This window comes from Hypomesus transpacificus, chromosome 2 (assembly GCF_021917145.1).
Source record: "Hypomesus transpacificus isolate Combined female chromosome 2, fHypTra1, whole genome shotgun sequence".
In the NCBI taxonomy this organism is placed as follows: domain Eukaryota; kingdom Metazoa; phylum Chordata; class Actinopteri; order Osmeriformes; family Osmeridae; genus Hypomesus; species Hypomesus transpacificus.
The window spans coordinates 3,112,375-3,127,710 of record NC_061061.1 but is presented as its reverse complement, the minus strand read 5'-3'; the positions used below and the strand labels follow the sequence as shown (position 1 = coordinate 3,127,710).

The window sequence follows — 15,336 nt, the reverse complement described above, 5'->3', positions numbered from 1 at the left end:
AGCACAGCAAGCACACGGGAAACCATTAGTGAAACCCGATTATCTCCTGGCTCTGAAATTAATTAAATGAGAGAGAGAGACACACACACAAGGAGAACGACTGGCTATCTGTTTTTACAAAACTCCCCGGAGCTGCAGTCACAAGCCGAAAAGGAAGGGAGGGAGTTCCTGTGTTTGTGTTCCAATAAAAGGGCCTGCCATCCCTGTGGGGGAACAAGGCTGCTATTGCATTCATTTAGCAAGTCACCCCTTTATGTTTGTCTGCATCCTTCCCCTTTCAAATGCCTCCTATACCCTCCTCAGTATCTCCCTTCCCTCCCTCCCTCCCTCCCTCGATTTGCTGGAGTTGGTTTATGAGGGCTGGGTAGCTTTGTTTCTGCGTCTCCCAGCGCCTGGTGCCTCTGAGCTGGATTGGAGTGCTTCTCACTGCAGTCATTTATCTTGATAGATAAATGCAGAGCTGGGCCACCAAAGCCTTCCTTTTGCCTCCCCTAAAACCCTTTAACTGCTGGATATGGTCTGCAGAACCAGCAACCTGGCTGTGCAATATGACAGAGAGTAAAAAATCTTTAATATTGTGTGCACACACACACACGCACACACACACACACACGGAAAGGGTATCCACTAGAGATATTTTACACCAAGCTGTCATTGTCAAGGCTCATTACTGTCACCTTTTGATTACCTTTTCCTGTATGAGTCAGGCGGATACAATGGGGTGACTATCTAATAGCTGACCTGCTGCCACAGTATTTCACGGTGTCGATTAGCTCAACACAGAAGCCTCAACAACCTCAAAGCCAAAGGATCTACTGAGAGCCAAACTCATAAAGACTGTGGATATGGGTCATAATAACATCACAGCATGTTAGCGAAGCTCCACGATGACACAGGGCATTGAGGTAAACAATTCAGGTCTGTAGCCCTTACTGTACGGTAACACGGTATTGAGTCACAGAGCCTATTTGCTCTATTCAAGCGTCAAAATTAATTAATTCACGCCAGCATTCAGTTTTATGAGGCCTAATACCATGGTGTAATCCTGAGCCATGGCTTTCAGAGTTTAATCTGAGATGTAAACCTTCAGACTGGATGTGCAGGTCTCCTTGAGAGGAGTGAAAGCCAGTTCCTCAGCAGAAATATAATCCTCCTAAGGCTGTTACAGCACAGGAATTATTACCTGAGGGAAAAAAAGAGCTTCAAAAGCTAATAAATACCGACGAGCAACAGCAAATGTACTGTAGCTAATAAATAAACATCTAGCTAATCCTCTTTACGTCTGGAGGAAAACCACACACACACACACAAGGGCATGCACAGACTGGAGCAGTGGTACGACACACAGCAGGTGAAACCGCTGATGGGAGCAGCTGAACAAACAAGGTGCCCGCATTCGAGAATAACAGGTGATGCAGGGGAGTTACTTATGATAGGGTCCCCAGTGATGCTGCAACCTTATGTTCAGACACCCGGAATGACAGGTCTCTTCTTGTTTTCGGGTACATGTGGGGTTTATCCGTTTCGGAGCTCTGGCCTAAACTGCCATGACTCAGTCACTCGCTCACTCACTCACCCCTCCTCCTTCCAGCATGTCTGGGGGCTGAGGGGCTCAGGGTAGCAAACTGGAACCGTGCCCGGTACCTGGACGCCTCCTCTGACGCATCGACACAGCCGGGGGCTGTCTGACGGAGGCCGGGCACAATGGGACCACTGCTTAACCGTCACAACTTACTGGAGGCCCAAAAGCCTTCATCCATTATCAGCTGCCGTTCCATTAACCCGGTGGTCCATTTATAGAAGGATCTCAGCGTTGCAATAATGGCACTACAGGGACATAACAATTAACCTGTCACACATGCGAGTTTTAGTAGCGGCCGTGTGATTGTGCCTGTCGGCATATTGATCCGTTCCCAGGACAACCCAGTGTGACACACAGAGAGACCCCGGTGGGCCACATGTCCTATCCTGACCTCAGGAAACCCACATGGATGACTTTCACCTACTTCGGGGCACGACTGGAAATCAGGAATTGAATGAATGTCCATTTGAATGGATATCCTACTTCCTCACACAATCTCCCTTTCTGCACCAGACACCGGGCAAGGCAATACAACAATATTCGATTTGACCAAGAGTATTATTAAGAAGAACGGCGGTATTTCCTTCAGTCATGAGCTCAATGTGTCCGTGGAGGATCTGCATATGAGGCTTTAAAAGACCATGACAACAACACAACCAACCAGTCCTGACCGTTGAAAATGCTTAGTTAGGTTATCCTTAAAAAGCTGGTAAATGAGGTGCGCAGACAGCTTTTAGATATGCCCGGCATCCATGGCAGGCTGTTTTCTACTCCTCTTTAGTCCCAGCTGGAGAACAGGCTGTGAATGCCATATCTCTGACATGTGCCACAGGCAGTCTGATGGGCTGCTGTGCGTCTCATTTGGGATTCCTCTTCCAGACAGACACCCTGATGCTGCCAGTTCTGGAAGCCGGAACAATCCAGAATAATCGACACTAGTGTTTCTCCAACCCAGATTCATGGACCGGTTCCGACAGAAAAATGCCTCTTGGCCCACAGGATATTCTTTTAATGTTTCAAAGATTGAAAATAAACTGCTGGTTTAATAGTGAAGGTCAAAATGTTGGTGTTGTAGAAGGTTTGTGTCAGCTCACAGGGAAAGTGGAACCTAGTAATCTTCCAAACAAAGCACAGGTGCCTTAAACGTCTACGTCAAAAACGATATTATTTTTTTTATCCAGCCAAGTGATCGTCAGAGGATTAAGACCTTGTTTTGCCTGACCCAGGGACTAACATTCTCCAAATGAATTGCCCTCCAAATTACAATGAATCTACACATTACCTGTTGTGGTACACGACCATCCGAAACCTCATAATCATAGTACGCAATACAGCAAGTTGCACACATTGCTGCAGGCTACAAAAGGCCTCATAGCATATAGGTAGGCCTAAACAGTATGCTACATGATGAGAAATATTAAACAAAAATGAAGATCATGGTTATTCCTTTATCACAAGCAGGACTCTCTAATGTATACAGTGTGCCCCACACCCAAGGCAGTATATTTGTCAAGGCAAGATCCCAGGAGGGATTCACCTACTCAATTACTCCTCTCACTTTCTCTCCCTCTCTATCTCAGAACTGGGAGAGGCTGATAGAAAATGTCATGGTAGTTAGGCCTTAGCATTATTAAGCAGCTGAGTGGGGCCTATTTACATCTTATATTTCAACTGGCAGTCCTCCATGAGACAAAACATTTAGTCGATTTAATGCGCCATCCCTCTTGTTGACATGCAATTTATCAGGTGACAGTGCTCGCGCATACATTTGCAAATTAAATCTGTCCAAGATAACGGTGCGCGTCAGCAAAAAAGACACGAATAATTGTTATTTATGACGTGGTGATATCGATATGAACATTTACAAACATCACTGTCAGCAAAATCATAGACATTCTCCGGAGAACTATAACGTCAACGGTCACAATAATTATCAAATATATCAGTTAGATATCTGTCAGAGCCTACCTCGACGTTTTCCCAAATGCAATGGGACAATATAGCCATCATTATGGGTAACACCGTATGTCCCATTTTCACGCCTTCTTCTTCCTTGTCTTGATTTAGCAATAATCTTCTTATGATCTGAAATGTTTTCCAAATGCACTGTATATGAGATATGATCAGGACGCTGCTGTCGTCGGTGCCTGTCCCAGATATCTCCCGAGTATGCGTCCGTGCTCACAGGCTCTGCTGTTCTTTCACAATCGCAGCTGGTGCTATTATGCAGCTTCACCCAAAAAAACCAAGCCCCTTTTTTCCCCTGAACGCCCATCTATGGGCGTTTATTATGGCCTTTCCTGAACGAGGCTAGCCTTGGTCAAGAGAGACACCTGCTGGATGTTTTAAGGACATGCAGGGATTATTTTAAAGAGCGTGTTCAATACATGCGTCACTAATGTGGAGACACTTCAGATGGGATTCTTGCCAATTCGGACCATCAGTGGTTCAGCATGTGTGGCTTTTGGCACCGAAGACGGTGGTCTTCTACAGTTAGATAAGACTCGGATTATAGGCCCATGAAATAAATATCAAACCCTTTTCATTTCTAAGAAACGCTTCATCCTGTAAATTTTTACAGGATGTCTTTTCTCTATTTGCATATAAATGACAGCAATATCATAGTTCTATTCAAAAGGGTACCTTACAAAATTTTTCAGTTCCGATGCTGTCCATTAGTAACGGATGACGAGTCATGGAAGGCAGAGGGCGCACGAGGAATGGAATTCAGACTGGGAAAGGGAATCAGCAAAACCTTTTGATTTCCTAAAAGCAACTGATTTAATCTGATTACAAATTTCAGGAGAAATAACAAAGTCATTGGCATTGTCATTTGAGCTATTGCGACAGATCGGTTTGCAACACATGGGCCTGTCTTGATTTTAATTTCAACCGCTGCGCCAGGTGTTGTAGGCAGGGCCGTACGCAGGCCCCAAAAAATACTGAGGTCATGAGTCAGAACTTCTAGGCGGGTTCGGGGGCATGCTCCCCCGGATTTTTTTTAAATTACATTATTTAAATATGGCCATTTTCTCTTATTGAGTATTAAGGAGCAAAAACATCATCATTATGACATTTGAATATGGGGCGGTGTGGAGCTTTTGAAAGTTTGAGGTAAACATGGGGCATTCTGAGGCTTTTTGAAGGACCTTTATGGGACTCATGAAGTAAGGGCAAGTTACCACAATTTTTTTTAAATTATTATTATATGGCAACGACGGTACGAGCGTTTTGATTGGATAACGGGTAGTCACCCCAGCGTGTTGCCCTCCTCGCCGGTCAATACGGATCCGTATTGCCCTCTGACGTCAGCTTCAAAATGAGCGATATCGACGAGTCAGCTGCTGAGTTTTACTATCCAGATGATGCTGAAAAGCTTTGTCATCGAAAGTGAGGATGAAGACCAGACTCTTTGAATCACTTGTGTCGTTATTTTGTGATGAAATTAAAGCCATTTTAGCAGAACCATGTTGTCCGCTTTCTATCAAAAGTAATGAGTTGCTTGGCAACACATGAAACACACCGTGAGAAGACTTAAGAGCTAGCTACAATTAGCCTAAAGGTACCATTTATTTTCGTTTACAAAATGAAAAGAATCTAAAATTGCCATATAATAAACTACTTACTAACCTCGACCGTTCGGTCATGCCGGGAAATATCAAACTGAGGCTGGAACGTATCGACCGAGCGATAGCGAGTCAGTTTGATATTTCCCAATTGCCACTGAATTTCATTTTCAATCAATCACATCAATGACATATCATATCAATCGCAAAATGAATGTTGATTCAACCGGTGGAAATTGATTGACAACCGGTACAGTACAGTACTGACGGAGTTAACCAAACTTTGATTTGATGTTTCCTTATCTGAGTAGTACGCTGCTGCAATACAATATTTCCACATGAAAATGAATCTTTCTTCTCACAGTCATCTGCCACTTAAACTTCTCTTAACCTACATGTTTAGTTTGCTGCGCTCCTCTTCCAGTGACTGTAACTAACATAGGCTATTCACTAACAGTAGCGGTATGTCTATGGCGGAAACATCAGCGTCCGACTTGTGTTTGGTGGTTACCATAACGACAGTACGTTTTGTTGATGACGCGCAGCACATATGTCCAAACTCTTGAGCTACTCGGCTCTTCAAGTATAAAATCACGTTACGGTTTGTGGGAGACCAAGATCATCGTCCTGCAGTCAGTTTCACGTGTACTTTATTTTGAGTTTATATACCACGATTTAAGCAAAAAAAAAAAACAGAAATACGAAAAAAAATACCGAGGACACGACCTCGGTGTCCTCAATGGTAGTTACGGCCCTGGTTGTAGGCGTGGCAGTGTAGTCATGGGTGTGGAGATGAAATGACAAGTTTGTAACCAGGTTTGAACTCTGTGGAGTTACCACTGCTTGAAACTGCAGTTGAACATAATAACCAGACACTGACGGGATTCGAAAAGGATATAGTCAAGTTGTTGTCATTTCTATTTTAAAGCTGGGGCAAACATTCGAATTATACTTAGTAACTTGTTGAATTAACTTCACTCTTGGAGAAAGGGGGAGCATTTCCGTATGTGGATGGAAACAATACTTATGGTGTTTGAGGTTAACTACTGAGATATCCATTCAGTTTTCACCAAAGAATCAAGCAGAGATGTATTCGGCCAGGTTTGATGGCGGGGTAAGTTTTTATGAAACACTTGTGTGCGTACAGGTATGTGTTTTACGTGCGTACAGATATGTTTTACACGCATCATACAGGCTATTTCAGTGACAGATATGGCTGATATTATTAAACAAAAAATAAGTGCGTTCCACATGGACTGCAGCTGCATGAAACGACCGGCGAGTAGCAGGTTGCAGTCGGGGAAGAGTGGAAAACAGCTCTGTGTAGTCGGACATTTCAGCTTCTTGTGGTTTGCTGCGTTGACGTCAGTCACGGCCGATTAAGCGTTGTTTGCTTACTTTATTTTATTTATAATTAAACGTAGTTTTTCTGTTAGTGAAGAGGCGGAGTAAACCACTTTCTTCAACAATTGTTTTATTCAATTAAACAGTTTGGTCCGGATTTCAGCTTTGGCGAAACTGAAGGTGTCAGAATAATTACAAAACAAGCGTCAAAGGTGTCGTGTGTGTGTGTCTGGCCAATTGTGAAATAGCTGTGTTGTCACCCGTGCAGTTGCTCCTGAGAAAATGCGCTCGGCTACACAGCCAGCAGTTTCGAATCGATCTCACGGTACTTTGATGGCGACGTCACAGAGACCTGTCCTCGGCGCCGTCTCAAGTCGGACAAAAGGTCTAACCAGAATTCACTGTTTTAAGTCAGGCGCCTGCAGCCGGCTGCAGCGCTGCATGAAGTCAGTCCATGTCGAAACGCACCTAATGTTACGATGCCAAGGCCTATCAACACGCAATACGTTAGGCCCCTACCCTCAGTTAGCCTACCACTTTATTCGGTTGAACACCTACTTGTAGGGGCGAATCTATGTTCCCACTTTTGGGGGGGGGGCTAAGCTCCTAGATAAAACCTATTCTTTTTCCTGTGACCCAGCACAACTAGGGGGGTCTGGGGCATGTTCCCTCAGTATAATTTTTTTTAAATATCCTATAAAATAGTGTCCTCTAGTGAGTTTTAGGAAGAGAAATTATCAAATGTAGATTTAAAATATGACGATAATCTTTTTTATTACAAAGTTTTGGGGGGGCTAATGAAACTTTTGGGGGGGCTCCATCCCCCCCAAATAGGGCTAGATACGCCATGTCTACTTGATAATATGTGAATATCTAATTGTCCAATCGTGTGGCAGCAACTTAAAGCATACAAGCAGGCATGGTCGAGATTCAGCTGTTCAGCCCACATATCAGATTTCAGAAGAAATTATATGATTTACGTGACTTTGACAGTGGAATGATGGTTGGTGCCAGATGGAGTGGTTTAAGTATCTCAGAAACTTCAGGGATTTTGTTTACATACAACGGTGTATAGAATTTACAGAGAATGGAGAAGAAAAAAACCCACAAACCTTAAATAGAGGGGGCAGTTCTGTGGGCTAAAATGCATGGCTAATTAGAGGTCAGAGGAGAATGATCAGACTCAGCCAAACGAATAGCACAAATGACAAGTAGTAACCTATACAAAATGGCACCCATGAACACATCAAACATAAACTAGGTTAGGCTAGTTGTACAATGAGCATCACCAGCATGTTTACTTAAAACAATACAATGGCTACATGAATTTGTGGGAACAGTTATACAATGACATTCTCTGTCCCAGCACAGGCAATGTTGTCTTGCACAGACTGATGCTCGGATGTGCTGTTGGTGTATCTGACTCAAGCCAGGTATATTTAGGCCTGCCCTGACTTGATCCCCCCATTCCACTTGCAACCCACAGATAAGCTCATCTGAGACAGTCAGTTGGTGCAAACGGTACAATAAAGAACATCTGTCTTGCGACTGGAGATTAAACATACCAAAAGGTAGGCGCTTCTTCAGTACACTACAAACCTGAGTATCAGTAGTTTTGCAGTGTCAAAGTCATACTTTGAACAGTTCCAGTAACTTCCATGTAGAGGGTCTAGGTGTATTGGGCAGGGCAGCGACAATTGTAAAACATCAGTGCAGAAAACCAAGGATTTACATTGTTAAACTTGCTTTTAGGGTCCAAAATGTTTCAGAGAAATTCAGTTTGTCAGAGAAATGAACACAACAAGAATGTGGTAGATTAGTGAGCAGTTTATCTTCCCCCAGAGTATTTAGGTTGAACATCATAATAAGGCACAGCCCACACACAGAACTGCTTACTATCATGCCAGACACTTGAGCTGATAGATTTTAACCTTTAAATCTGTATACAATGATACAGGTCTATCAAAGAAAATGAAGCTTCTAGTTTTGTGCTTGAACTATGTATGCATACACCCATTCACTTATTAATCTATCTGTGGGATTGGATAAATATTTACACTTAGGTGAAAGCGGTTCATTTGGACTGCTTCTCTCTGTAAAAGAACCCTTTTAGTCAAAGTTAGACTATTTACACGTTCAAATACTTTAAAATAAGAGTTTTTTTTATTCTATGTTTGGCAGAATTGGAAGAATTGCATATACATATCGAGTTTGGTTCTCTACTGTCCGTGTTGGGGCTACACCTTGATTTCGGGGAGAGTCATGAGCTCTAGGTGCAAGCCTGACAACACCAATTTTTAGAGGGGAGGGAACTGCGGAAACACAGACGACCGATCATGTTTTATATTTGATATAGCTGAGGCCTTCTGTACCTATACAGTTACCGGGTTCAGACTAATTTACTACGAATGTTACTATAACATTCTTACAGCCTCGTTTAGTAAATATTTGCAAATGGAGTGGTCAAGCTTCCGAGAGCAGTGCTGTAATTATTGTAGAACACGTAGCACCATTCCAATTAAGCAATTTGATTGAAGTTTGCGGTTTGTAGGGTAACGACTATGCATGGTGACTTTAATAACGACAAAGGGCAAAAGCATATGTCAAATTAGAAAATAATCATAGAACCCTCACACGTCTAGTCAATGCGGGAAAAATGCTTCGACCATTAGAGCACGCCTTGGGAAAATAAAAATACACTGCGTGATTACTCTATAGTCCGCGCATGACCAGTTTTGTCATACCATTTTGAAAATTAAGGGAGATAAGGGCACACCAGTCTGTTTGTGTTCATGTGTTCTGTCGGAAGTTTGGTTAGTCCTGACTCCCGACCAATGTAATAGCCGGATCGCTGGCTGGTTCATTTGAGGGAAAGGGTCACTGTGACCTGTTCTTCTGTGGAGATGGACAGACAGGGTGGTTCCGGGTGACTGAGCTGCGCCCAGCTTCCAGACACGCGTTTAAAGAGGAATGTGTCTCCATTGATTCAGAGGACTCGGCCTTTCTTGAAGAGAGTGGCGAGTTCACCTTGGCTTCATCCTGACCCGCTTACTTTCACGTTGCTAAAACTACGGCTGTACTTACATGTTGCCTTCTGCACGTGTGCACACGCTGTTGCAGGAAGAATAGGGCCTGTTTTAAGACGCACTAGCCTACTTCATGTCATATCATAGATGTATTTCCATGGTCTTATTGGTGTTCAGAAGGGCTGGATAGAATGGCACAGTAGTCTACTATTCTAGATAGGCTACAGGCCTTGTCTGCCTGTGGCCTCCTGTAGTGTTGGAGGATTGTCGAGTCCAGGTCACATAATTGTGACTAAAGTGCTATCTGAATTCCAATATTGCCATTCTGTAAACGAGACGACGCATATAATTGATCATACATAGCCAGCTGGTTGTATCTATTCTGACTCACAAAGGTATCGACTAAGGATGACTAAGGAAAAAAGCTTTTCACACAATATAGGCCCTTATCACCGAAAGCTGTACCAGATTCTGCCATATCCGTTTTCAGCCGATGTCATCAGCGTTCATGTCTGATTTAATGCAAGTTTTACCCGTTTGTTTATTTCGGGGTTATTTAATCCTTCATATCTGATGTGTCTTTGTGAAACTGTCCGTTAGAATGGGTTAGGGTTCACGTCTTTTACTCCTACAGTTACTCCTACTTACATGCAGAGTATTCAAGGACATTATTTTTGACTCAATTTGTGATAGTCACCAATTAAAGGAGGGTGACTGGGTCACATTTAGCTGATGAGATCTATTTTAGCACTCGTTTGACAAATCCTTTACTGTTGAAGAGTTGCCTTTCTTTGAGCTGTGAGGAAAGGTGATCCACTCTTTGAACTATTTAACTATATTTCAACATTCTATCTCTTTTGCTGTCTGTCGTGACGTGCTTTGGCTCTGCAACAAAACCGAACGACTCCCAATGACAAGAGTTGTGGCCTTTGGTCTTTCAGTGAAATTGTGTGCTGAGTATTCCTCAACAGTCAGAAAGGGGATATCCTGCTTGGGGTGTGTAGTTGACACACTGGCAGTGTGATTCTCCAGCGTCTGCAGTGCTGGTTTAACATTGAATACGCCTTTCAGCTTAGCTAGTAACCAACGCTCCCTAAACATTGTTGAGGGTCAACCTGGGTTGTCTGCTGGTGTCACATGACCAACTCTTGAACTCCCAACAGAAGTCAAATCCATTTGCACTCACACATGCACATGTATACATTATATGTGTGTACATGTGTATAGCCCTATATACACATATATACACACACACACACACATACACACATACACACATACACACATACATAGAGCATAGATGCCTGTTGGGTACTTCAAATATAGAATGTGTTTAAAAAAAGGTGCTAGCTATTTCTTGGAGGCACACCTTGCAGTGGAGGCCCACCTGTCAGACTGGTTTAGCTAACTTAGCACCACAGCTGCTAACGCCACAGTGCTACACAAATTCAAACTACGGGATAACCTGTGTGTCAGACTCCGATTATCAGACTTGCATGATCGGATTTGTCGACATTGACAACATTTGACATTACGCAACAGATTTCAGTTATTCAGTGGTTTTGTGTTGGGTATTCTCATCACACACTAGTACTGGTAACCTTGACGATTTTACCTTCAATACCATGTAGGACAGGAAAGCTATTGATCAGCCTTGGGCAGCAAACCTACTGCCCAAGAGAGAGAACAACAAGCTGGCAAGTGCAATAATAGTAAAAATATTGTATTAATTCAACAGACTTTTATTCAAAGTAACATTCAGGGGGGGTTTGAAGATGCAACCCCTTGTTCTGCAGTTAACAGGTCCATCACTAAGCTATACGTATAACCCTTCTCACCCCTGGAAATTCACTCTGGGAACTCTCTCCCCTCTTGGGGAAGGTTCTGGAGCATTGATACCAAACATCTGGTCTAGACCACAGGCATTTTAGTCAAGGGGGGAGAACTGTCACTGTACAAGCTCTTTCACCTCAATTTATATACTACACATTCTCAAATGATATGGCGAATTATGTAGTATGGATATGGTTCTTAAGAATGGGTTTCACATTTTTATTCTTGTTTTAATGTATTATTGTGCCTCTGTGTTTCTTGTTCAAATGTATTCCCTCACTGTAGGTTAGTCAAATGTTATCAGTAAAACCATATTTCTTTTTTTATGAAGGACTTTTTACCAGCAGTGTCACAGAGGGCGTCATAAAGGCCCACCCATCAGCCACTATAACCAACCTAAGTTGCCTAACTACCAAACTAGTTCAGAGGTGGGGAGGGGGTGGTTGTCCACCGCAGTGAATGCAGAGGAGTGATGTGACAAAGAGCATGTCACGGTTTTACGAGGCTGTGATCAGAGTGACTGATGGACAGAGACCCCTGAGCGCTTGCCGACCTCATCCCTAATGATTCCCTTCATTCCGTAACATGATTGCTGTTCGAGATTCCAATTAGGAGCATGTGTGGAAGGCAGAGCCCGGTAAGAATGGGCCTTAATTGCAATGAGTTATCATCTGGACTGGTGTAATTGAGCCCCCCCCCCCCCATCTTAAGGGGCAACACGTCTGACAAATTGATTTAATACCAAAGTGATTCTCCGTCCCTAATGGCGCTAGGGCTGGCTCCCCTCACAGGCCACAGGCACACAGGAGATTGTGTGCGGTGATTACTAACTGTCCTGGAATCGCTCTCTCGGCGTGCCTGGTTGGGCTAGGGTGCTGGGTGTCCAAACGGCCCCGGCCCCAGGGGCATCTTCCTGGCCGCAAGAGGGGCTGTGGGAGCGTGCGAGCGACTGTTCTCCAAAGAGCACCTTCAGGTCACCAAACGAGTTCAGCAAGTTTTACCCGGCGCGCTGTGTATAGTGCTTGCCTGTCTCAACTTGTTTTGTTTTTTTATTGCCTGCTTTATTCTTGATTCTTTTCATGAATCTAACATGAATATGGTTGATCAGGGTTTATATGGATTTATTTTAATCACTCTCTCTTGACAAATTCATGGGTTGGGCTACTGAACTATTTGTTGAGCTATTGGAACAAGACACTGTGTAATATCAGGTGTAATCTCTGTCCTAGGTCAAGTCATGTTTATTGGAGCCCAAGATGTAGGCATGCAACTCATTGTTAACTCTCCATGGCAACACCTCGTGGATTTGTCCTTTCCTCTCCGTTCTGCTTGTTTCTCTGGCCTCTGCTTTCTTACAATCCAACAGCTGGAGATGGAATACATCTAGCTCTGTAGCCGCAACATTTCTGTTTCGGTCCATTTTGCTTGTCATAATAACAGTGCTGGTTAGCAGTTGCCTGTGGGGTCTCAGTTCCAAATATGTCACAAGCTTTGGAGTCTTTTTACAAGGCTGCTCACTTCAGTTTATGAGGTGTCTGACTCTGTAAGACTGGATGATGACTAAGGTTTTTTGTCTTGACATAATACAGACTTGTCCATAACTTCCACCAACCTTCTCCCTTTCTCTCTCATCTTTCGCTCTTATTCCATCTCTCTCTTTTCTTTCCTTTCATATCTCTCCTTCTATCTCTGTCTTTCCCTAGCTCCAGCCTCGTAAAAAGACTGTAAAGCTTGCGAAATATTTGGACCTGAGACCCCACAGGCAACTGCTAACCAGCACTGTTATTATGACAAGCAAAATGGAGCGAAACAGAAATGTTGCGCCTATAGAGCTAGATGTATTCCATCTCCAGCTGTTGGATTGTAAGAAAGCAGAGGCCAGAGAAAGTGGAGAACGGAGAGGAAAGGACAAATCCATGAGGTGTTGCCATGGAGAGTTAACAATGAGTTGCGTGCTTTCATCTCTCCTTCCATCTCTCTCTTTCCCGGTCCATCCCTATCTTCTCTTTCATCTCTCTTCTCTCTCCCTTCTCCACCTCTCCTTTTGTTTCTCTCTCTTCCCTTCTGTCTCCCTCTTTTCATGTCTCTGTGTGGGCCTTCTCTCTCCCCCCCCCCTCCCCCCCCAGGGACAGAACGGGCAACATGAGCAGGTCACCTTCCTGAGCAGCAAAGACAAGATGGCGTCTAAAAGGCGGACCGGTGTGCTACTGGGGGTTCTGCTGGCCCTGCTGGTTGTGGTGGCTGTAGTTGGCATTCTCCTCTGGCTCTTCATCTGTGAGTAATACTAAAACAACTACCGTGCCGCCCCACCTCTTCAAAACCCTGCTCAGAGATGCTTCAACGCCATCAATAGAGCCAGTCTTCTCTCGTTGCCAAGAGTCCCATTTGATGTTCTTATATTGTTGAGTGCTTGTGTGGAACCGAGGAGGAATGAGGGATGAGACGCTCTTCAGATAATTGAATTAAAAGTTGAAAAATGACAGGAATTTACTGTGATATTGGTTAGTTTTTTTTGCTGTCTGTATTCATCCTACTCAAAAGAAATACGAAACACTCCTGAGTGCCAAGTTGCTTCTGACACCCTTAAATAAACCATCAACTGGTTGCTTTGAAAGACTTTAGTTTATAAAACCACTGAAAGTTTGTGTGTAATGTTTGGTTCTCCAGTGATGATGACCTGTGTGGAGGGTTTTGATTCCTCATCCTTAATTCATGGGAGGAAAGTGCCCAAGTATCAACTAGTCATTCTACATATCTGATCAAAGACTATTCTCAGCCTCACTTCCCTGCCTGTCAGGCAGCCTTCTGCCATCTCCAACCACACCCCGACTCTCGTATCATCACGATGTTGCAGTTTTTATCCAACGTGAATGGAGAACTGTCTGTTGTCTCTAGGTTGCTGTCTGCTTCCAGTAAGGTCATGTATGGACAGGACGGTCAGAGGGGTTACTCACCATGCCTCCCTTTTCTCCTCCCTCTCTGTCTCTTTCTTCCTGTAGTCAAGGAGTCGTCGCCGACCGCCCTCAGTCAGAGGCGTGTCCCGGCTCAGCTCGTGTTCAGCGGGCACATGAAGCTAGAAGGCATGCAGTACAACCAGCTCCTGGAGGATCCCACGAGCGCCATGTTCAGTGAGCAGGCGGATAACCTGGAGGAGATTGTGAGTGGTTTACTCCCCCCCGCACAACACAAACACGCACCAGTAAACCTAACCCTAGCTCTGACACCCTAAACATAAAACTATCCCCTAACTCTTAGCACCAACCTCAAATGTCATTCCAAAGCTAAATTGGGGGTCATTTTTTTCAAATCAGTTTACAGTCTTTGTGGGGATTTTTGGTCCCCACAACAGTAAATAAACAAAGCCACACACCTTTCATAGAGAAGCCAAGTTTTGGAACTTAAGGATTTGTTTGGTCCTGTGAGTCAGATGGCTGAGCGGTTAGGGAATCGGGCTTCTAATCAGAAGGTCGCAGGTTCGATTCCCGGGTTGAAAAATGACGTTGTCCTTGGGCAAGGCACCTCACCCTACTTGCCTCGGGGGAATGTCCCTGTACTTACTGTAAGTCGCTCTGGATAAGAGCGTCTGCTAAATGACTAAATGTAAGTGTAACCTGATTTGACGTTCAAAACAGAAGTATAGCATAACTGCTAGCACACGTGCAAGTCTCCACACAGTCTGTTTGAAATGAGTAAGTTATGAAATGCGGTCTCCACCCTCTGGAGACGTATAGATGCGGTAAAACGGCGGAACAGAAAAGGCTTTTAAAACAGGTTTCTCCCAGCGCGCAGAGATGGCTGAAGGCACATTTTGTGTGGGCGGAATAGAAAAGAGAACATCATCCCTGTCATTTTCCCTCCTAACAGCGTATAGTTTCATTGAAGCTGATGGAGATGTTTGTAGCATCACTCAGGGACCTGGGAACGGCGGCCTGCTACTGGCCAACAGCCATCTCTTTGTGAGTGGATGGGATGTAGGAGGACAGGA

At 44.0% G+C, this 15,336-nt stretch overlaps 2 protein-coding genes across 5 annotated transcripts in view; one reads left to right on the top strand and one right to left on the bottom strand.

Annotated features, from left to right (window-relative positions):
• Window positions 1–3,803, bottom strand: part of aplp1 (amyloid beta (A4) precursor-like protein 1) — a 31,518-nt gene extending 27,715 nt beyond the window's left edge. For both annotated transcript variants that reach the window (XM_047027803.1, XM_047027809.1), the window contains exon 1: window positions 3,551–3,803. In XM_047027803.1, coding sequence (XP_046883759.1) covers window positions 3,551–3,616 — 66 coding nt within the window. In that variant the 5' untranslated portion in view covers window positions 3,617–3,803. The remainder of the gene's footprint in view (window positions 1–3,550) is intronic.
• Window positions 3,804–5,920: 2,117 nt separating this feature from the next.
• Window positions 5,921–15,336, top strand: part of zmp:0000001114 (suppressor of tumorigenicity 14 protein) — a 25,859-nt gene continuing 16,443 nt past the window's right edge. Inside the window, exons 1-3 of one of the 3 annotated variants that reach the window (XM_047027071.1) lie at window positions 5,921–6,262; window positions 13,478–13,625; window positions 14,351–14,508. In XM_047027071.1, coding sequence (XP_046883027.1) covers window positions 6,236–6,262; window positions 13,478–13,625; window positions 14,351–14,508 — 333 coding nt within the window. In that variant the 5' untranslated portion in view covers window positions 5,921–6,235. Of the gene's footprint in view, window positions 6,263–7,899; window positions 8,064–13,477; window positions 13,626–14,350; window positions 14,509–15,336 lie in introns of those variants that run through there. The other 2 variants (XM_047027063.1, XM_047027079.1) reach the window with 2 other exon arrangements.